The sequence below is a fragment of the Chelonia mydas genome, chromosome 3 (assembly GCF_015237465.2).
Source record: "Chelonia mydas isolate rCheMyd1 chromosome 3, rCheMyd1.pri.v2, whole genome shotgun sequence".
Classification (NCBI taxonomy): domain Eukaryota; kingdom Metazoa; phylum Chordata; order Testudines; family Cheloniidae; genus Chelonia; species Chelonia mydas.
Window position 1 is genome coordinate 130,799,518 of NC_057851.1, and position 23,897 is coordinate 130,823,414.

The 23,897-nt window shown below is 39.7% G+C and overlaps 1 protein-coding gene and 1 long non-coding RNA gene across 4 annotated transcripts in view; one reads left to right on the plus strand and one right to left on the minus strand.

Annotated features, from left to right (window-relative positions):
* Nucleotides 1-5,933: 5,933 nt before the first annotated feature.
* LOC122465320 lies at nt 5,934-23,174 on the plus strand. The gene is made up of 4 exons (XR_006290067.1): nt 5,934-6,044; nt 6,680-6,757; nt 12,375-13,943; nt 23,019-23,174. It is a non-coding gene; the product is annotated as an uncharacterized LOC122465320 (long non-coding RNA).
* ERO1B (endoplasmic reticulum oxidoreductase 1 beta) overlaps nt 9,882-23,897 on the minus strand; it is a 58,390-nt gene continuing 44,374 nt past the window's right edge. For all 3 annotated transcript variants that reach the window (XM_043544337.1, XM_037895291.2, XM_037895292.2), the window contains 6 exons: nt 21,067-21,159; nt 20,632-20,878; nt 19,511-19,580; nt 14,435-14,521; nt 12,449-12,582; nt 9,882-11,404 (listed from right to left, as the gene is read on the minus strand). In XM_043544337.1, the coding sequence (XP_043400272.1) occupies nt 11,344-11,404; nt 12,449-12,582; nt 14,435-14,521; nt 19,511-19,580; nt 20,632-20,878; nt 21,067-21,159 (692 nt within the window). In that variant the 3' untranslated portion in view covers nt 9,882-11,343. The remainder of the gene's footprint in view (nt 11,405-12,448; nt 12,583-14,434; nt 14,522-19,510; nt 19,581-20,631; nt 20,879-21,066; nt 21,160-23,897) is intronic.

A 23,897-nucleotide genomic window follows, 5' to 3' on the forward strand; every position in this document is an offset into this window, starting at 1 on the left:
AGGCGGCTCTGCACACTGCCCTGTCCTCAGGCACGGCCCCTGCAGCTCCCATTGGCTGTGGTTCCCAGCCAATGGGAGCTGCGGGGGCGGTGCTTGGGTTGGGGGCAGCATGCAGAGTCCCCTGGCTGCCCCTACGCATAGGAGCCAGAGGGGGAGACATCCTGCTGCTTCTGGGAGCCATGTGGAATGGGGCAAGACCACGACCCCACACCCTGGCTGGAGCACCTGAGCGGGACAAGCCCCAGATCCTTCTTCCCCATGGGAGCTCGAAGGAAGAATTAAAATGTCTGGATGGCCTGATGCGGCCTCCGGGCCATATGCCCACTTCTGATTTAGCACTGAAATGCGTTACCTAGGCAGGCGGTGGAATCTCCTTCCTTTGAGGTTTTTAAGGTCAGGCTTAAAGCCCTGGCTGGGACGGTTTAGTTGGGGATTGGTCCTGCTTTGAGCAGGGGGTTGGACTAGATGACCTCCTGAGGTCCCTTCCAACCCTGATATTCTATGATTCTATTCTATGATTCTATGAAACCTCTGGCAAATAAAAACCCAATTAAAAAGATCAACATAAGCTAAAAAAAGTGTGCCTCAGGAAAATGGAAATAGAAATGCAAAAGAAATACCCCTAAACAAAAGCCAACATCCAAACTCATGGGAGGTGGGTAGATGGGTGACAAGCCTGAAGGATATCTCCAGAGAAGCAGAATTTGCATGGTAAATTAATTTCTCAGATTCTCAGTTTTGGAGAGCAAGCAGCTTCATGGATGTCCCCCAAAAGATTAAAAGTACAACTGCAACAAGCAGTAAGCAAGACCAAAGCCAACAATAGGGTTGAAAGAGAACCTAAATATACCTCTCAAAATCCATCTGGGGAAATACAAAAGGAACACTGGCCAACTGAAAATAAGAGGGACAGCCTGAAGGGATGATTTTAGTCCATGTGTTCATTTAGTTTACGAATTTGTTTGTAGCAGCTAGTTGTACTACTACTGCAGCTGTTTGTTATACAGAGACTTTGAAAAATTAGGGGAAAATGAAAATATTCTTAGTTTACTAACAGCATTATCACATTAATATGTTATCCACCAACATTTAACACTGAAAGAAATGACGTTAGAACAAAGTTAATTTCACAGTAAAAAGGTTAAAAATTATTCTAGTCCCAAAGATGACTTTGCAACATAGCGTAGCTGCTTATGGTTTAGATATGAATGCTTTTGCTTTGTGCTCATTTCAAGCACACTTGTAAACAATTAGTCAGCATTCAAAATTTCAGACCTGAAGTAGGAATAAATGTTACAATAAAGAAGTTAACATGACAAGTTGTCAATACAGATTACTAGGCAGCAGTGAAAGTCTGCTCAGTACAAAAGAGACCAAGTGAGCTCTACAAATAATTCATCTGTACCTTCCAGTACTGCCTCATGAGAAAGCTGTCACTTAAGCATTGGTATAAGCACTCTCTTGCAAAAAAATAAAAAAAAAAATCATACAAAATCTGAAAATTCAACAACATTTTAAAGTTTAATACCCAGCATAAGAGTAAATTAAAATCTGACACTTACACACAACTTGAAACAATTAATATGCAAAATAGGTGAGGTCAGGTTGTCTTATAGCTAAAGTGATAAGCATGAGCAAGCTAGAAATCTGGATGAGACCCCAGAATGCCAATAAAAATGTGCTTCTGGCCTTCCCATATGATGCAGCTTTTAGATAGAAAGATCTTCCATTTTTTCCCTTTTAAATCACTTGTTTCTTGTCGACCGATTCTTTCCCTGCCATCCAGAACACACAGGTTCAGACAGACAATCTTGAGCTGAAGAAGAATGTAGTTTATTTGCTGCTTCAGTGCTTTCAGTCCACTGAAACAGGGCACAGCTTAGGGTTAAATACAATGCAAGTTCACACCCACATTCAGGTGCCTTAAATAAAGTATATTGTATAAACACTTTTACTGCCTAGCACTAAGGTTAGTTTGCTAACTCAATTGTTTACCAGATCAGATTGCTGGCTCAGTTTTTTACCTGACAGTTCTCTTTCCTTGCCAGACAAGAAAGCATCTTTTCACATGTCCCAATACCGAAAATATACATTTTACATATTACATCCTACATTTCTGCTGAAGTATTGAGCACTCAGAAAGCACTACTCTATAATTTACTAATGGTGCAGAAGTGCGTACAAATATTACAGAAATAAATACAGGGAGTCCTCGACTTTATGATGTTCAACTTGCAATGAACGGCACTTATGTTTCTGATTTGACATCCTGATTTGACTTCTGACAATCGGTTTCGACTTTACGACACTCGGTCCCACAATGAAGTGGATTGCAGTTCCAAGTTATGACTTTTCTACTTTCGATGCAATTGTCAGGAACCAATTGTGTCGTAAGTCCGAGGACTGCCTGCGTGTTTAACTTCATATTCAATACAGCCTTTGTGGAGTCTCGGACGATTTATTTTTAAGGAGCAATTCTGGATGATGAACAAGCTAAAGTTACTCCAGCAATGAAGGTACCTGACATATCTTTTCAAGATCTCCAGAATCCATTTGTTTAGCCAAACCAGTCAAGTTAGTCTTAAAATTAAAAAAAAAAATTACCTTGAGTTTCTAGGACATGCTTCTATTTTGTGCAGCTCCCTCCTGCTAAACTACATCAAAAACAGAATCATAACACAAAACTGAGCATGCCAGATGAAAATTTTTGTCCAATCTTTAATTTTTGGGGGTGTTACTTTGACAAAACATTTGAAAAGTAAGATCTTGACTCTGCAAGGTAATGAACATCCTTCTCTCTCAGGTTTCAGAGTGGTAGCCATGTTAGTCTGTATCACCAAAAACAATGAGGAGTACTTGTGGCACTTAGAGACTAACAAATTTATTTGGGCATAAGATTTCGTGGGCTAAAACCCCACTTCTCTCAGTAATTTCAATGATAAATTTGAAGCATGCTTTTAAAAAGCCTACCTTTTGAGGGCATATTATTCTCTCTAGGGAGCTAGTTAAGACATCAGCAACTTCTTTAAAACATCCAGAACAGAAAGTTAAAAGGTTTCTTGAATTGGCTCGTAAGTTCAAAGAGATCAGCAGGTATATGAAAAATGCGGCACCCAGAGCACAGCACAAAGCATTGAGTCTTTCCCTGGATTGGTAGGTGTACACCTTTAGTATTTTCTTTTTCAATCACAAGCATATTATTGAATTTTGAGATACACATTAATGTAGGTGCAACACTGACAGACCCATTAGCAGACGGGATCGAACCTGGGGCCTCCGGAGCTTAGTGCATGAGCCTCTAACTGCATGAACTAAAAGCCAAATGGCTATTAGCTAACGCTGTAGAGGAAACTCATTCGTCTCTCTAAGTGGTCTCAGTGCCACGAAATGGGACAGAACACCACACCCATAAGGTGCATGGGTTACATAGGCTCTTCCTTAGAAACCAGATTGTAATACGCTGCGCTCTACTGACATGCCCGGGCAGAATCAGAACAGCCTGGGAAATCTATTATGGTGCTCGCACAAAAGTATTTCAAGATCTATTGCAAATCAATAGGAATTACCCCAATTTCTTGACTTTATTGGCTATGTACATTTGTAGCTGTACTGTAAACAGCTAACACTTAATCGTGGTAAATTTGTATTTTAAACAAACTGGACAAAATTAATCCCTAATCCCTTTGTATCTCCATAGAAGCAAATGGAATTACACTATGGATGAATGTGACCAAACGTGTTGCAAAACAATGAGTTTAGTTTTGATTTCAGACACTAAGCACACCATAGATTAGCTCTAAGCTAATTAAGACACACACACAGGAATGAAAAGAGTAAGATTAAAAGACTCAACTCTAATCACACTACAATTTATTTACTATAAGCCACTAAACAGATGCTTGTGGCAACCTGCACTGGTCTGTCAACATAGTTAAGTGTGTACTAGCATCCAGATTTTGTGATAAAGATGCTCTGTGAAAAATGCATAAAGATGACAGAGCTATTTAGCCTTATGTACTAGGGCTGTCAAGCAATTAAAAAAATTAACCGTGATTAACAGCGCAACTAAAAATATTAATCACAATTAATCACACTATTAAACAACAGAATGCCATTTATTTTAATATTGTAGTGCACTCTCTTTATCATGAAAGTTGAAGTTACAAATGTAGAATTATGTAACAAAAAACAAAACAGTGTAAAACTTTAGAGCCTACAAGTCCACTCAGTACTACTTCTTGTTCAGCCAATAGCTCAAACAAGTTTGTTTACATTTGCAGGAGATAATGCTGCCTGCTTCTTGTTTACGTCACCTGAAAGTAAGAACAGGCATTCACATGGCACTGTTGTAGCCAACGTCACAAGAGATTTACGTGCCAAGTGCCCCAAAAGTTTCATATGTCCCTTCATGCTGCAACCATCATTCCAGAGGACATGCGTCCATGCTGACGACTGGTTCTGCTCGATAACGATCCAAAGCAGTATTGATAGACGCATGTTCATTTTCATCATTTGAGTCAGATGCCACCAGCAGAAGGTTGATTTTTTTTTGGTGGTTCGGGTTCGGGTTCTGTAGTTTCCACATCAGAGTGCTGCTCTTTTAAGACTTCTGAAATCATGGTTCACACCTAGTCCCTCTCAGATTTTGGAAGGCACTTCAGATTCTTAAACCTTGGGTGGAGTGCCATAGCTATCTTTAGAAATCTCACATTGGTACCTTCTTTGCGTTTTGTCAAATCTGCGTGAACGTGTTCTTAAAATGAACATGTGCTGGGTCATCATCCGAGACTGCTATAACACAAAATATATGGCAGAATGAGGGTAAAACAGAGCAGGAGACATACAATTCTCCCACAAGGAGTTCAATCACAAATTTAATTAGCACATTTTTTTTTGAATGAGCATCATCATCAGCATGGAAGCATGTCCTCTGGAATGGTGGCTGAAGCACGAAGGGGCATACGAATGTTGAGCATATCTGGCACGTAAATACCTTGCAATGCTGGCTACAAAAGTGCCATGTGAATGCCTGTTCTCACTTTCAGGTGACATGGTAAATAATAAGCAGGCAGCATTATGTCCCGTAAATGTAAATAAGCTTGTCTTCACAATTGACTGAACAAGAAGTAGTTCTGGGTGGACTTGTAGGCTTTAAAATTTTACATTGTTTAGTTTGAGTGCAGTTATGTAACCAAAAAAACCCCAAAAACCTACTTTTGTAAGTTGCACTTTCACAATAAAGAGACTGCACTACAGTACTTGTATGAGCTTAACTGAAAAATACTATTTCTTTTATAATTTTTAGAGTACAAATATTAATCAAAAATAATATAAAGTGAGCACTATACACTTTGTATTCTGTGTTGTAATTAAAATCTATATATTTGAAAATGTAGAAAAACATCCAAAAATATTTAATAAATTTCACTTGGTATTCTATTGCTTAACAGTGCGATTAAAACTGCAATTAATCAAGATTAATTTTTTGATCACGATTAATTTTTTTGAGTTAATCGCGTGAGTTACCTGTGATTAATCAACAGCCCTATTATTTATATAAGACAATTTCACAATAAGAGCCCAATTTGCTGAATAAAAAATAAAACTGATTATTTCCCATGTTTAAAAATAGAGTTAATTTCAAGAATTCTTCAGACAGACATTGTGGCCAAATTGCATCCTTGAATGTATTTATGGCCACTCAGTGAAAATCATGGGAACCCATATATGAACATCCATGGGCTGAATTTGGCTTGTGTACAGCTATGTAGTCAGAACTTGTCTGCATCATACATCACAATACAGTTTAAGTGGTGACAGATACATGGCAATGTTAATATTTATAATTAAAAGTCTGAATAATAATACATTAATTTACTTTTGAGTAGGATTTCTCCAAAAAGAATATGACAGCCTCCTTATTTTCTTCTAATAGGTTTGGGCAGAGTTGTCCCTTGGGTACGGTGAATCGGGGTGACTGCCTCGGGTCCTGCACTTTGGAGGGCCCCGCGCTTGGATGAAATCATGAGGAAGCGGATGGGGAGGTGAGGTGGGAGTCGGGGGGCGAGCGGGGTGAGGAGGTTAATGGGGAGGTGAGTGGCAGGCAGGGGGGATGAGGAGGATCCCCCCCCCAGAACCTACTCCATCCCCCAGCGCCTCCTGCTTGCCGGCGGGCTCACCGATCAGCATCTCCCCCTCTCTCTCAGCACCTACCACGGATCAGATGTTTCGCGGCGTCAGGAGGTGCTGTGGGAGGGGAGAGGAGTGAGGGCACAGCACGCTCGTGGGAACAGGCAGGGAAAGAGGTGGGGCGGGAAAAGGCGGGGTGGGAGTGGAGCCTTGGGGGAAGGGGTGGAGTGGGGGTGGGGTCTGGCTGGAGCCAGGGGGAGGATCGCCCAGCAGATTAGAAACTCGGCGCCTATTTCCCAGGTCCCGCACCCCCCTAGGGACAGTCCTGGGTGTGGGGACAGGATAATAAGAGATAAATAGGTAATTTAAAGTTTTTAAATTATACTGTTCCAGCACTAGAAATAATTTGGGGGCGGGGGAGAGAGAATAAAAACATACGGTAAGTCTAAAGAAAAGAAAATGGTACTTTCAATGAAAAAATCCTATAAAGTTATACCCACAAAAGGAAGATGTGTACCAGAGAAAGAGTTATTTAATTTTCATTTCTCAGATTCTGATATAGATAAGAAAGATTTGTAAATGTGTGCGGATCCCTCCAAGCAGTTCTACCTCTGAATTTTGGATTGTGGTAAACATGCTACATATTTTCATAAATTACTTTAGATACACCAAACATCCAGGTACCGTGGAGTCCTCAGGTAGGTGTTGTAGATGCTTTTGCTTATAAATTAACAGGCTACAACATATTAAAGACCATTGCCCAGAAAAAGCACAAAACAATAAAAGTCAGATGGAGGATAGGTTTTTTCCTTCCAACCATTAGAACACAATTCTAGAAAACATGGCACAGTGTGGCATTTCATGCATATATATATACACACAGCAACGTATTAAACACAAGTAACAGACTGAAATGGGAAAAACATTTTTACCAAAACAATTTGCAAAGGTCAGTATATCTGTTACAGTTCTATCAAGTTTGTATCATCTCCATCTCAGGTACTGGGATCTTAAGTTCAATAAGAGTGTCTTAACTTAACATGTACAGTTTGCACCAGATCTTTTTATTGTCCCACTTAAATGGTATCAAATCCCAGTGACTAAGGGAATTTCAAGCATTTTTTTTCTCCTTATTACATTACTATATCAACTATTACAATCATTCTGTCATTTACACTAGGAAGTATATTTTTGTTCTGAAGTGAATGGCAGGCAAGAGCAGTGTTGACAAGCCAGCACTAGTCAGTATTTACCTGGAATCTAAAATAGTTTACACTCATGAGTATCAGTGCAACTGCCTCATTTTTAATACCAGAAACAGGTCTGCAAGTTGTTAAAATTTAATTTAATGTATAAAGAACTATATGTCATCTGATTCACATGGCAAAACTTCATAAGCAACATATTCAAAGAATGTACATCAAATACAGTTAAAAAGGTACATGACAGAGGAAAGTTGTTTCAACTAGTTTTGACACAAATCTCTCAATAAGGAAAGTATTTCACTTCATTTGGTTACTGAGGAGGTGAGCTCCATCCTCAAATGCCACAGAATTGTCTCATACAGAATTCTCTTAAGGTTCAATTATGCCCTTGTTACCCAGCCATATGTAGGAATAGAGGAAATAAACTCCACTGCCTTATACAGCTGCATTAGCCTTGTGTGGATTATGGCTATGGGTGTGAGGGGAGAATAGCAGCTGTATGACCCCCTACCCCACCCCATATGAGCAAGTGGATGGAGTGGGTACACAGCAATGATGACAATGTCCATAAATGTTGGTCAAACTTTGGTGGAGGAACAGAAGATTAGTAATTTGTCTTTCCCCACAAAGCAAGGAGGGAGCAGGAGAGAAAAATATAACTGAGGCTTAAATCCTTTCAGGAGCTAATCCTGGGGCTATGCAGCTAATTTATTTTGATTTAAATTATAACTAAACAGATGCCTATCTAAGGCTATAGGGATCTGAACCCACCATTAACCATACAATTAAATCTCACCTGTGCACCACCTCTCACACAGGAGTGAGTCTAAAACCCTCCTCCACCCTTAATAATTAACCCAAAAGCCAGGAGAATGACAAAAAAGGTAAATAATGGAGTGTCTCTCAGTCAGCTATAATAAGTCATTAAAAACAGATATTTTAAATCTTAAGTGGCTGAGAACTAAAAACATGGCAGCTAAGAAAGGAAAGAAGTCTCTTGTTATATTACCGGGCAAGGAAACCCTACATTAACATTTTGAGGTTGTCATTAGTTTACTCTCACTGCCTTAAGACGTCTATTAATGAGTTATACCAATGTTATGTAATGATTAAATAGTAATGTATAAAGACCAGATATCAGCTTCAATGCTAATTTATTTAACACCAACCAAAATGATTTTTCCATTTAATTTTCATCAGTTTGACGCCAAAGCAAATACGGAGAGCAGGACAGCCTATTTCCTTTTCAATCAAATGAAAAAGGTAGTAGTTTTGTTTATGGACTGGGAAGGTTACGAGAAGAACACAGTACATAATGCTGCTTTCAAAGTTTTTTCCCCTCTGAACTGTAGAGGGCAACATTATGGAATCTAACACACTTTAACATGACCTATAGTTACAATACTATCAGAGGTGAAAGTAAGCCGGTACGCCCCGGTACGGTGTACCGGTAAGACCTGGTGTGCCGTACCGGGACCGGCTTTCCAGATGGCAATTTAAAGCCCTGGGGTAGCAACGGCAGGGCTGCAGCAGGGATTTAAGGGGCCCCGGAGCTCCAGCCGCTGCTACAGCTCCAGCCCTTTAAATCCCCGCCCGAGCCCTGCTGCCGAAGCCCTGGGGTAGCAGCGGCGGGGCTCTGGTGGGGATTTAAAGGGCCCCAGAGCTCCAGCCCCTGCTACTGCCCCAGCCCTTTAAATCCCCACCACGGCTACCCCAGGGCTCAGGCGGCAGGGCTCAGTTGGGGATTTAAAGGGCCCCAGAGCTCCAGCCACCGCGCTACCCCCCCCGGGGCCCTTTAAATCCCAGCTTGAGCCTTGCTGCCCGAGCCCTGGGGTAGAGGTGGGGGGGCTCTGGTGGGGATTTAAATGGCCCCAGAGCTCCAGCAGCTGCTACCGCCCCAGACCTTTAAATCCCCGACGGAGCCCTGCTGCCGAAGCCCTGGGGTAGTGGTGGTGGGGCTCCGGAGTGGATTTAAAGGGCCGGGATGGTAGTGGCGGCTGGAGCCCAGGGGCCCTTTAAATCTCTGACAGAGACCGGCCGCCACTACCCCAGGGCTCGGGTAGCAGGGCTCAGGCGGGGATTTAAAGGGCTTGCGGCTCCAGCAGCCGCTACCACAGCGGAGCCCCAGGCCCTTTAAAGCTCTGCCAGACCCCAGAGCCCCAGGGTAGCGGTGGCAACCAGGAGCCCCCAGGGCTCTTCAGTGATTTAAAGGGCCCGGGGCTCCACTGCGGCAGCTGGAGCCCTGGGCCCTTTAAATCATCCCTAAGTCCCAGGGTTCCCAGCCGCCTTTGCAGCTGGTAGCTCAGGGGTGATTTAAAAGGGCCCTGGGCTCCCAGCCGCCACTACCACAGCTGGAGCCCTGGGCCTTTATATAAGATTTAAAGGGCCTGGGGATTTAAGGCCCCGCCTCTTCCAATTAAGTCCACGCCTCTTCCAGTTGAGGCCACGTCCCCTGCTCAGGGCTCTGGCATACCGGTAAGTCCTCTAACTTACTTTCACCCCTGAATACTATACACTTTATAAACAAAAACACTGAGTAAGATTCGGTAGGATGAGAAAGGTTTAAGAGCACTTTTTATTTATTTATTTTGTAAAGATCATTTTAAGTTTAAGAATAAAAGATGCTATAGACATATCTATATACTATACCAGCATTACTGACATTCATAATGTACTCAGATAACTTCACTAAATACTACATTTATTACAGCTTAAGCAAACTGTTCAAAAATGCTATTTACTTTTATTACTTCAGTTTTAAATTTAAACAACTGTTGGTTGCTATTGATCAGTAGTACTTTTTGGAAACTGATGCAGCAAATTAACAATCAATTTACATAAGATGCTCTATGATATACCCGTTTCATTAAATATGTTGAATATCTTTTTGGAGAAGATATGGTTAGGGATTGCATAGATAAAAGTATGCACTATTAAATGTTGTCATGTTTTGCCATTTTAAAACGTATTTTTGAAAAAATCAAGTCTATCAAAACAAGCTGTCTTTTTTGCACTGACCTTTTCATGCTGCTCAACAAACATAATCCCATTAAAGTCCATTCCAAACTGCATCTGTTCTTAATGCATTTCCACTGCCCAAACAGAGAAAGAAGTATGATATTTTAACTTCTTATAATGCTAAAAGAACAATTCCTAAAGACTGATCCTCTGATTCTAGGGAAGGAGAGGAAAAAGGAGAGACTGGAGCGCATGTTTGATCAGAGCTCCTCATTCTAGCAGTGCTCCACTAACAACCCCATGGGGTAGACCAAGGTTGCCGAGTTAGGGCTCTGGAGAAATAACGTTCATCCTTATTCCGTCAGCGAGAAGGCAGTTATGACAGTGTGTGCATGTGTGGATCAAGGAAGTTTAAAAACAAGGGCATGGTGAGAAACAGTTGGCATCAATGAGGTGCCAAGGACCTCACAGCACAAAATAAATTTTCTGTTAATTAATTTCCCATTGTTTAGAGTTATACAATGCAAGGAAATAAAAAAGCAAGTGAAAACTGAAGAAAAACAAAAAGAAAATAAGGATTTTCTTCTATACAGCTAGAATCAAGCAGTGACTACTCCCTTAGAATACTTTCATGTCCAATATTTAAAAGGGGGACCACTTATTTTTGTTTGAAGCAGCGCAAGTTTGTTCACATCAACATTGCATTCAAGATGTAGGAACAGTAATTTAATGTTAAACAATTATCCTTGAATGAAAGACAACAGTGAAACAAAGAAAATGTATATAAAATGGCGATACAACAGAACAATGACCAGAGAGAAACTTGACAGGAGATCAGCATAATTTATGTGTTTAAAAACTATATACTTCATTCATAAATATCTTTCTAATTAATAACCATTCCTATTTTAAACATAAATATTCAAGTTGGTATCTGATTTTTTCATTTTTTTTAAATCAGCTTGTAGTATAAGTCCTGTAAGGATCCATTTCTTTTTGCTTGATGCAGTCATTTAATGGTCATCACTACTGGGATGGGTAAAAACCATCATTACCTAGTATGTTGTAATAAAAGTTTAAAATTCTGCAACTCTTTTATACTTGTGGAAAGCCTGTAAAACAAAAACAAACCCGTTTTGTATTAGTATATGTTGAAAATAGCAAAGATATTGCAAATTCTTCTTCCATTTGTTTGTTTCAGGGCAGTAACGAGAGATTTTTAAACAATTCTAAAAGTAAAACTTCTTTTCCCTCCAAAAATCTGCCCTATTTATAAGACTGACAACTATATTTAAGTGAGAGATTAGAACGATTTCAAAAGAATTCCCTTACTTCATTATTTTATTTAAAAGACGACCAAATTTGCTAAGCAAAGTTCAATAGCTGTTTAATCCTACCTAAACTGGTTTCAGTGGGGGTTGGGGGGGCGGGGGGGGAAAGTGCCAAAAACCTGTAAAGCTTGCTCAGTTGCCCAGAGCCTAGTATGAGGAACAAAGTGGAGGTTTTTCACCCTTAAAAATTGTAACTCACACTGATGAAATAAAACTTTAGACTGATTCTTTGCAGACAGGCAAAATTCTGCCAATTTTTTACCAATGAAACAGCTACACTAAAGATATATAGTGATGTGGAAAAAATGAGCACCACACACAAAACTTTGCTCATTTGTAAAACTGAATTAGAACTAAGCATGCTTTTTTTTTTTTTTTTTTTTTAGGTTCTCTAACATGCAGGTAACACTTTTGCACCTGTCCCACATTTTTCATGTGTGCACATTCAGGACCCAAAGTGCATCACTACTGACAGAAGAGCTGCGCTCATAGTATTCCTGGCTCAGAAAGAAAAAGTATCAGAAATCTCATGATAAAGCTTGTTGAAGAGATTCAAAGCCAAAATTTCTAAACTTAATTTCTGATAGCTATGATACGCATTCATTCTTGTGTATTCATCCAAATATGAACATTTTGAGACTTGCCATCATCACTACTCCAAATAGTTCGCACCAAGGTGTTAGTGATATTTATAAACTTACTTACCCTTCTCCTCCCCCAAAAAGGTAATCTCAACCTATTTTTTTCACAGATTTTATCAGGAGTTAACCTTTAAAATCTACAGCCTGCCGTTAGAGACCTTCAAATAAAAAAAAGGTAACTTACCTTCCAAATGCATTTAGGAGAGCAACTATTTCTTGACGTGTGAGTTGAAAACCTTTTGACGGGCTATTCTCGGGAAGGTTCTGAATCTCTTTTTCAGAGAATAAAATCTTTAGAGCAGTTCCTAAGCCTTGAGTCTAAAAGAAATTCAGCATTTTTAACCATTAATAAAGCAGTCTAGTTCACCCTTGCAAATTGTCAAGAGAAATTTACTTATTCAGGCATAACTCCTTCTTACATACAACACTGCCTTCCCCTTCAACACCTGGACATGCTCCCACATGTACCAGTACACACCTAACAATGTGCATGCACTCCTCCAATTACACACCACGTTCATCCTCTCTCTTTTACACATACTCCTCACCTTCAAATTAATGAATTCTCTTCCCATCACCATCAAATTTCAGTTCTTCCCTCTCCCTAGCCGCTTCCTCCCAAATTCATGATTTTTCTTCTCTGCCGAACCAAATCTACTACCACAAAGCAGCAGCTCTTCAAGGTTGCTAAAGCCACCTGAGCCCCTCTCCCCTAATCAGGCATCCTCATGGCTGCCTCAAAAACCTCTCCCCCTCAATCAAACCATTAGGCTCCTCACCTCCTGGCTGCTCCACTTTCCCTGCAGAGGCTAAAGTAGTAACACTGAAAGAGGGAGAGGTTTCTGCTTTAACTCCTTCCTTTGTGTGTAGAAAGTGGCTATTAGAGATTCTGAAGTGCTAAGGTGCCAGTTACCTTCTATTCCTCCCCCCCCCCACACACACATACTTCTATGGCCTTTGAGCAGGGGATTGGACTAGATGGCCTCCTGAGGTCTCTTCCAACTCTAATATTCTATGATTCTATTATAAGGACCCATTGGATCTGAGCAGGAGGCAGTGGTTGGGGACAGTTTCAAGAGGATGCTGCAGGGCAGGAGAGGTGTGTGCCTGGCTTAAGTTGGCCTCTCATGAGGAGAAAAAAGGATAGTGGAAGCACAGAGGAGCCAGTGAGGGGGGGATCCTGAGGATTCAGCAGAGGTCATTACATTTGCTCCTCCACTTATTCTGCTGCTGAGCTGAAGGAGGGTGAGTGGCGCTCCCTACATGCCTGATGGTGTAATGCCAGCAATTGCTCTCACAGTATTGGTTATTCTCAGTTCACATTTTTAAGACTATTTCCAACACTCAGGGGTAGTAACTTTAAATTCTGCTTTTAATTTAAGTTTAAGATCTGCAGAAGTCAAGACATTGGTAGTGTTATCAACACTTGCAGTTTTATTGTGAGTCTTGTAACATTTGGCTTCTTTCTTAAAGCTGCAGTTCCTGAAGGCTAATGAATACATGAGAATCTCAGCTTTCATTTTAAAAAAGGTTCTAGCCCTAATGGTTGCAGAGAGAAGTCTGAAATCATGAAGTAAGGAGGACACCCTAAAGATGCAGAAACTAGAAAGCAAACAGAGTGTCCACAAATATTTGAAGTCTCAGGATTCTTAAATCAATCTCATAATTTCTGAATGCTTGTAAGTAGAAATACTGCATTTGTTATACTTGACAGGAAAGCTTCCAATTTTCTGTTGGCAAGGGTGATTTTGCAAGGTTCATCTATTTACTGCATATTAGACATATACACAAACGTGTCTTAAGATGGTTATAAAAGACATCACTAATGGGATTTTGCTTTTGAGGTTTGCTGAAAATTATGTTTCATAACTTTGTGAACATTTACATCTTAATCAGTGAAGTAACTGTGGCAAACACTAATAGTTTCTAGAACTTATTTTGAACATATAAGAAGTACTATACAACATTTGAGCAATACCACATGGATACCAGAGAACTAAACAGTGACAGCCGTTAAATTTCTAGATAAAATGGCAGATTCCCAAAAAGGTATGCATACACAGAAAAGCAAAGGGGATTAGTCCTGCTTTGAGCAGGGGGTTGGACTAGATGATCTCCTGAGGTCTCTTCCAACCCTGATATTCAATGATTCTATGAAAATACAACGTACCTGCAGTTTGCCCCACAATCTGCATTTATCGCATCCAACACAATCCATTATGCGGGATATATTTTTGAAATGCAACCTGAATTCTTCCTAGCAATAAATATAGAAAAAAAGTTTCACACTAAGGCAGGCTTTTAAAAGAAGTCTAGTGCTTTAAGCAGTTCAGAAAGTAGCAGGCTCACTAATTTGGAGAATCTACTATTTGTGGAAAATATGGAATTCTGGTTGATGTTATGAAGTAGTTATGAAATTGTATTGTGGAATGCCTCTATGTGGATGTAAACATAAGAACATAAAAATGGGCATAGTGGGTCAGACCAAAGGTCCATCTAGCCAAGTATCCTGTATTCCAACAGTAGCCAATATCAGGTGCCCCAGAGGGAATGAACAGAACAGGTAATCATCAAATGATCCTTTTCCTGTTGCTCATTCCCAGCTTCTGGCAAACAGAGGCTAGGGACACCATCCCTGCCCATCCTGGCTAATAGCCATTGATGAACCTATCCCCTCCATGAATTTATCTAGTTCTTTTTTGAGCCCTGTTATAGTCTTGGCCTTGACAACATCCTCTGGCAAACAGTTCCACAGGCTGACTGTGCGTCATGTGAAGAAATACTTCCTTTGTTCGTTTTAAACATGCTACCTATTAATTTCATTTGGTGACCCCTAGTTCGTGTGTTATGAGAAGGAGTACTTGCTCCACACCAGTCATGATTTTATAGACCTCTATCATATACTCCCTTAGTCATCTCTTTCCAAACTGAAAAGTCCTACTCTTATTAATCTCTCCTCATACGGAAGCTGTTCCATACCCCTAATAATTTTCGTTCCCCTTTTCTGAACCTTTTCCAATTCTAATACATCTTGCAGTATTCAAGAAGTGGTGTACCATGGATTTATATCGAGGCAATATGATATTTTCTGTCTTATTATCTTATTATCATTATTTCTTAATGATTCCCAACATTCTCGTCGCTTTTTTGACTGTTGCTGCACATTGAGTGGATGTTTTTAGAGAACAATCCATAATGACCAAGATCTCTTTCTTGAGTAGTAACAGCCAATTTAGACCCCATGATTTTACAATGTATAGTTGGGATTATGTTTTCCAAGATGCATTACTTTGCATTTATCGACACTGAATTTCATCTGCCATTTTGTTACCCAGTCACTCAGTTTTGAGAGATCCTTTTGTAGCTCTTCTCTGTCTGGGACTTAACTATCTTGAGCAATTTTGTACCGTCTGCAAATTTTGCCACCTCACTGTTTACCCCTTTTTCCAGATCATTTATGAATATATTGAATAGGACTGGTCCAAGTACAGACCCCTTGGGGACACCACTATCTACTTCTCTCTATTCTGAAAACAGACCATTTACTCCTATCCTTTGTTTCCTATCTTTTAACCAATCCATGAGAGGACCTTCCCTCTTAGCCCATGACAGCTTACTTTGCTTAAGAGCCTTTGGTAAGGGACCTTGTTAAAGGCTTTCTGAAAATCTAAGTACACTAAATCCACTGGATCCTCCTTGTTCACATGCTTGTTGACCTCCTCAAAGAATTCTAGTAGATTGGTGAGGCAAGATTTCCCTTTACAAAAACCATGTTGACTCTTCCTCAACATATTATGTTCATCTATGAGCCTGACAATTTTGTTCTAAACTATAGTTTCAACCAGTTTGCCCAGTACTGAAGTCAGGTTTACCAGCCTCTAATTGCTGGGATCAACTCTGGAGCCTCTTTAAAAATTGGCGTCACATTAGCTATCCTCCAGGCATTTCATACAGAAGCTGATCTAAATGATGGTTTAGAGATTACAGTTAATAGTTCTGCGATTTCACATTTGAGTTCCTTGAGAACTCTTGGGCGAATACTATCTGGTCCTGGTGACTTATTACTGTTTAATTTATCAATTTCTTCCAAAACCTCCTCTCATGGCTGTTAGGATATAGATATTCAGGCCTGTCTGTAAAGGCCTATACTCTAAGAATTTAGGTGTATTCTTATCACTTAGCTAGTTACAGAGGTATAAAAGAAAGAATCAAAATCACTGTCTGCCGGTGTAAGGACCTTCTCTTACTGTGACAGTCTGAGGCCCTGTTGTTAAGCTAAGGCCTTTGGCTAAGCAACAGAGGCAGCCGTAAGCTGGGAAGCCAACGGTCACATCCTCACATTCCAAACTAGTCACATTGAAATAAGGTGCTATTGGGCTGTTAGGAATACAATCCTGTCCTGATAATGCCTATTGCCTCCAGAGAAAGGGAAGTGCCTAGAAGATGTAAAAGGAAACTTAGTTTGACAGCATCCTGTCTGGCAAGAACTCACTTATCAATAGCTGGGATGTGAAATCCTCATTTCTTTGTTCTATCACTGTAGTCCCCATTTCCCTATTGTTTGTCTGTATAATCTCTGCTGGTTCTGTGATTGTTTCTGTCTGCTGTATAATTAATTTTGCTGGCTGTAAACTAATTAAGGTGGTAGGATATAATTGATTAAATAATCAGGTTACAATACGTTAGGATTGGTTAGTTAAATTTCAGTAAAATGATTGGTTAAGGTATAGCTAAGCAGAACTCAAGTTTTACTATATAGTCTGCAGTCAATCAGGAAGTGTGTGTGTGGGGGGGAAATGGGAACAGGGAATGGGGGTGGGGAAATTGGAATCATGTTTAGCTAAGGGCAGGAATGGGAACAGGGACACAGGTAAGGCTCTGTGGTGTCAGAGCTGGGAAGGGGGACACTAAGGAAGGAAACTGGAATCATGCTTGCTGGAAGCTCACCCCAATAAACATCGAATTGTTTGCACCTTTGGACTTCGGGTATTGTTGCTCTCTGTTCATGCGAGAAGGACCAAGAAAGTAAGTGGGTGAAGGAATAAGCCCCCTAACAATGACACCTCAATCTGGGACAGTTCCTCAGATTTGTCACCTAAAAAGAATGGCTCAGGTTTGGGAACCTCCCTCACATCTTCAGCAATGAAGACCAATGCAAAGAAATTCATTTAGTTTCTCCGCAATGGACTTATCGTCCTTGAGTGCTCCTTTGGCATCTCGATCGTCCAGTGACCCCACTAGTTGTTTAGCAGGCTTCTTACTTCTGACGTACTTAAAAAAAATTTTTGCTATTACTTTTTTAGTCTTTAGCTAGCTGTTCTTCACATTCTTTTTTGGCCTTCCTAATTATATTTTTACACTTCATTTGCCAGAGTTTATATGCTCCTTTTATTTTCCTCACTAGGATTTAACTTCCACTTTTTAAAGGATGCCTTTTTGCCTCCCTTATTTGCTAACAGGGGCTATAGCATGTCTCTGCCAGATCAGGGATAATAGTAAGTGATTGAACATTAATGGTTGCCCATCAGGAAGAAACACCTTGGGACAATGGGTTGGCTAAAGCTAGGAGAAGCTAGCTAGCTCCTCCAACTTCTCGGTAGGGAGTGGAGAGTGGAAAATCCTTAATAGCAGAAGGAAGAAACCAAGTGTTGGTAAGGGACATATAAACTTAGGAACTCACAAAGCATGACACAGGAAGCTTTGAGCAAGAAAGAGGGGCATACTTTTGTAGCAAGGATGACCTGTGATGATAATTGTGGGGCCAGCCAATGTCAGAAAAAGCTAGCTAACCTAGAGCAGGAGAAAGGCTACATGACTCTGAAGAAAAACTATGATCTGAGCAGAAGGGTCCTGGACACCCCAAAGGACTCTCCAAGCTGGGAAATTAGAATCTTGTGCAAAGTCTGTTTGTGTTTGCTTTCAATATCACATGCCCCTAATGACAAACTGTAAACTCAGAGCACCCATGTTGCTGGAATTTATAGCAGAGGGTGTGGTGAACTATGGAGAAGTCTGAGGGATCAGCAGTCCCTGGGACAAGGCAGTTGGATCACAGAGGTCTCAGCAGAGGATCTGCAGCCTGAGGGTGTCCCTAGAGATACCAGCCAGTGACAGTTGCCTGTATTCTGTTCAGGTTCACGAGTCTGAAAGAGTACACATGACTCAGTAAGGTGGGCCCCAAACACAACATCTTAGTGAGTATTCAGATGTGGGAGGTCGTGTGTGTGTGTGTGTGTGTGTGTGTGTGTGTGTGTAAAGTGTAATTACTGAGTAATGTTTTCCACCAAAGGAGATGGGAAAAACAAGATTAGGCATACCATCTCCAATTCCCTAAATGGATTTCCTGTGAAGAATTACAAAATAGATGTTTAGCAGAAAATATGAACATGCAACTATCTGTACATCATAGTGAAACTAGATGGCCTGTCAACTCATTTAAGGAGGCAAAATTAGGAGAGAACACAAATAGAATCCATATGTATCCACAGCATTTTATCTAGTTAGTAGCTGCTGGGCCTAACTCATTTTCTGACAATGCTAATAGTTTCGTCGGCAATCCCTGTAATGTAAATAAAATTACTACACTACAAATGAAACAATGATGTGAAGAACAGATTTGCACCTTTACTGTTTACTAATTCAGTGATCCAAGTTTCTGAATCTGAACAACAGACCATGCAATAATGACAAATGTTGATCACATGGATGGAGTGCTTTAAGATTAAGTATCTGCCTCTACAAATCAAGGTTTCCTCATGTAAAATTCTTACTCAAGCTTGTTTGGAACTGCATTACACCTCCCCACCTTGTTAAAGGATAAGATGAAGCTTCGTGGGAAACACTCTATTTAAAAACAATACTGTTTCTATCACTAAGACTGATTTCATGAATTTGTCTTGCCACAGTAACAGTGGCAGAACAATGCACTCCAGTACAGATTTCAATCTGCCAGGCTGAGGATACAAGAGAAAAGCAACTAGTAAGCAGCCTTAATTGTCATTTTTGGATTTGTCATGCAATCTTCTTTATTGTCAAGCAGATGAAATTAGGTCAATTTGTTATAGGTTACTAAGTTTCTTTTACAAGGTCCAAAACACAATGCTATTCTCATTGTCCTTTCCCTGCATCCACCCTAGGTACACTGCTGTGAAGGTTTATTAAAAGTGGTTCTGTTGTGTAAGTAAATAATATTCTGGGTTTTAATCATTCAAAAAAACGTACATTAGAGATGTGTTTAGGACTTTACCTTTAACGACTTGGCCCCTTTTTTATCTCCTGCAAACATGGACTTTTCATCAAAGTGCATTGGAAAGGATCTGCTCAAACAAAAAATTGTAAAGAAAATCAGCACACACTACAATTTATCATCCAAGTTTACAGTATAACTCTACTAACTATTTTACAAATCACTTGGAAGTTTCTGCTCTGGTTCATTGAAGACAAGTCACGATAGCCTGTGCGGCAGTGCTGATTAATGCAAACACACACTATAAGCATAGTAAACCACAAAGTCAAAAAAACCCAATCCTCTGCCATGTCTGAGGTGTGTATTAATCTGCATTAACATAAAGCCAAAAGTATCTCAGGATTATAAAAAGAGCATTCTTAAAAAGTCAACTTTTTTGAACTCTCAGTCCATACAAAACAGTTTCTTGGGATTGCCGTATATGGTACCCATTTTACAAATTTAACACTACCTTATTTGAAGCAGTTTATTTGTTTTGCAGAGATTTCTCTTTGCTCCCCTCTGCCCACTAATCAAGACCCCTTTCTCCGATAGATCCTCTTAGTGTTCTTCTTGCAGCCTAAAAGTTACTTAGTTTTGTTATGATTTAGGACGTGAATAACTATCTGAGTTTTTCTAGTGCAAAACGAAGCAGAAGGCTGACTGAGTCACACAGTAGAAGAGGGGAAATGAGGTGACCTAGAACAAAGTCTAGTCAAAGGGATGCTAAATATGAGTTGGTTGTGGGGACTCCCAAGTAGCAGACATACAAGAGGAGAGGAAATTGAGCAACGGGATAATCTACTTGTAAAAACTGGTTTAGCAGCAGGATCTCTGCTAAAATTAGATGTTACATTTTACTAATATTTTATATTAAATGGCAAGAAATCTATTTTGAACACCTGGGAAAATGAGGGTTGGATGTTTTAAAATGTTTCTTAATGGCTCTAACAAGAAATGTTTCCTCCTTCTCCTATTTTTTGGCCCCTCCTCCTTTCCAATGCACCCTTCCAACTTGTCTCCTCATTCTCTTCCCCACCATCATTTTCTTTATCCTGCTTCTCCAAACCTTCTATCCATCCAAAAGTCACCTCTGTTCCTAGAAGATGGCTGAAATAGCAATACAAAATCTAATGTCTCACTTTGTATCTCTGAAGATGTCTAGCAAGAGGGTTTTAGATTCAGCATCCTCTCGGACATTTCCAGTGTAAAGGTCTACAAATGAACGCTCGAAGTATGGTGCAACTTTTGACAAAGCACGCAGCTCAATCAAATATAAGAAATATAAATTCTTTAGCCTCCTTGGTCCTTCTCCTTTTGTTTCAATAGGGTCAAAGCGATGAATAAACTCCTTGACATTGTGTCCCCAACGAGGCTTCCCCCAGGTTTCTAAGCAGAGAACAGAAAGATAATTTTCAGTAAAGACAAACAACTACTGCACAAATACATAGACAAACTGTGTTTACATACACACATTTAATAGGCTTAATATACACACAAACAGACAGGACAAACAACTATTCCCAATGGCCATATAAGACACATTTTCAGGGCTCTTACATAAAAATATAAATTACCTTCAAGAAGATAGTTTGCACACAGATGTAAGTTGATGCTAACATGAAGTCCAGAAATGAGTTTATAGAATACTCTTTTCTCCAGACAAAGACCTGGTTAGAAAAAGCATTGATTATTAAAAATATCATTAAGATAAAAAAAATGTTCACTGAAAATGTGATGCAAAATTTGCATTGTTTAACTTTTAGTGTTGGACTTAGAATTAAGGAAAATGCCACTTTAAAAAAATTCCTATTGCTTTCAGTGGGAAGAGTTTATATCTTAAGTCTACCACTTCACTCACCTGCCCCCCCACCCCTCCATAACAGGCACACTTGTTCATTACCAGAAGGCTTTTGTCAGCACACATTAAAAAGAAAGGAGCATTTAAGTATTTGGTAAAAAAATCAGGACAAATCTCCACGCAAAAAAAATGTCATGTTTGTGTAGTTTGGGTAAAACAGATTTTGAAATAATCTACTTTGGCCTCTACAGCTAGGGACACAATTGTACTAGTGACCATCCAGAAAGTAAAACAAAAATAAAAACTATCCCCCCCCCCCCACACACAAAAACCAAACAAACAAGGTATCCCAACCTAATGGTCACTGCTATCTGCAACTGATATTTTATGGCCAAATTTAAAGGCAGCATTTGAATCTGCTAAGATTGTTCTTTTTGGTTGCAGGGATAAATGCACAAAAAATGGCAAGAATAAAACAAATACTTGGACAAAACTGGCCAAGATAAATGAAACTTAATAGTGGCAGTGGAATACCTCAAGGCTACTGCTTAACTATGATACAACTTAAATAGTTAAGATAAAACTGAGAACAAAAGAGGCAGAAAAAAACAAGACGGAAAGCAATTTCCTGGGGAAGCAGAAAGGGGAGGCAATGAGGAGAACATAAAGAGCACCAGCAGCCACAAAACAATTTCATCACAAAAAAGGTGATGATCCAGGCATATGTCCTTAAGGGTCTGGACATGATCACTGACACCACCCATGAGGTGGTTTAACTGAAAAGTGCTATAGTAACTCAGAGGGCTGAAGACCCAAAAGATGTTGTTTAGTGCAAGTATTCGAAAACTGAAACATACTGATGATATTTGAGGGAGCAAAATCAAATTAAAGGGCAAATTAAACTGAAAGTGGGAGTCTTCATTGGAAGGCAAATCAGAACAAGTCTTTGAGGAAGCATTTGAAGATGACAGTGGAGGTTGCATGACACAAGAAATGGGAGGACAACACAGGAATAAAGGGCTGTAAGTAAAAGGACATGGAGTCACTTATGGAAGAAGGGGACTAGGAGGGAATCTGTTAAGGTCAAGTTAACTAGAAACCATATTTTCTGAAGTCAATAAGCAGTGTTGTCCCCGGTGTAGAGAGAGAAAACTGATACGTATGCTACTTCCAAATGTAGAGATTCTGTCTACACAGCGGGGTAATGTGCAGTAGGGGATTGTGATTTTTAAAGTGCAGTAACGTGTTTCACATGAATTAGTCTATGTAAACTCTGTTGTTGCACATTAAAAGTTCCCTAGTGCACTTCAATGTAGTACTACGGCACTACATTGAAATGCACTAGGGAACTTTTAGTGCACAGCAACAGGGTCTACACTGATCCATTAATGCTCAACATGTTAATGCACTTTAAAAATCACCTTCCCTCCACCCCAAGTGCACTTTACCCCACTGAGAGGACAAACACTTACTACATATTTTCCAAAAGATTCTGGGTAAAATGGTCCTATTGCCAAACTGAAGTAACTGCCTTTTAGGAGGTCTGGCCTCCTTTACCGCCATATTATTTTATTTTAAAGAGCAGATATTATGCTTTCCTGTGCTAGTAGCTTTTACAGCTGCTAACAGCAGAAGTAAATGCTTTATGCAGAACAAAGTTAGCTGCTTAAAAGGCTTAATGATGTTTTCTAGCTCCAATTAACAAAATATTCTTTTCCACACCTCTAGGATACCTTTGGTTGCTATCAGTATTAAACCTGCTTGGCATTTTAAGGCAATTAAAAGGTAAAAAATTGCTTTTTGCTGCTAACTGTTCTTATTCTCGGTCTTAAAACCAATTCTGCTTGTATAAATGAGCGGTTCAACCACCCCTGCTTTCCAAAACATCTGACAATTAGTCCTAATAAAGATCCTAGCAATTTCTTTGTCTACTTCTTCATTTTAGATTCTAAAAATTGGGAGTCATGAGTAGCTAAATGGTGAGCATTTACAATAACAAGGCAACTGAACAAAAGAGGAGGTCTCTTCAAGTCTTTGAATGCCTCTTAAAGTACTTTTATTGCTCAAAAATATCTCTGCATAAAAAGAGTGCATTCTGAGTATGATTGCTTGAATAATTTCAGGAGGCTAATTTACCCTGATTTCAAGTCCAATTTAGTTCACTCTAAATACTTTTAAAAACCTACACTACCAAAAACTCTTGATTTCACACACCATATGTAGGTTCATAAAGAAAAGATATTCATAAATCTTCGTGTAGGTCAGCTGAACATAATATACAATCACCTAGATTTTCTAAAACATGTATGAGGACAGGTTTATCTACAGTACAAAACCCTATTGCTTAGAGACAACTCTCTCATATATCATGGATAATTAGACTTGGAAAGTGAATACCAGTGTTCTAGCAGTGTAGAATGTCAACATAAGGGTACAAAATCTCTTACACATACTACAATAACTGATCCACTAACAAACAATTACTGGCTTTGGGATGAAGATGTACACTCACTCCAGGCACCAACCAAATATGACTGATAGTGAGTAGGGATAAGAAATTGGGGAACACTACTGGTATCTGTTCTTTCTAATGCAATTAACATTAAT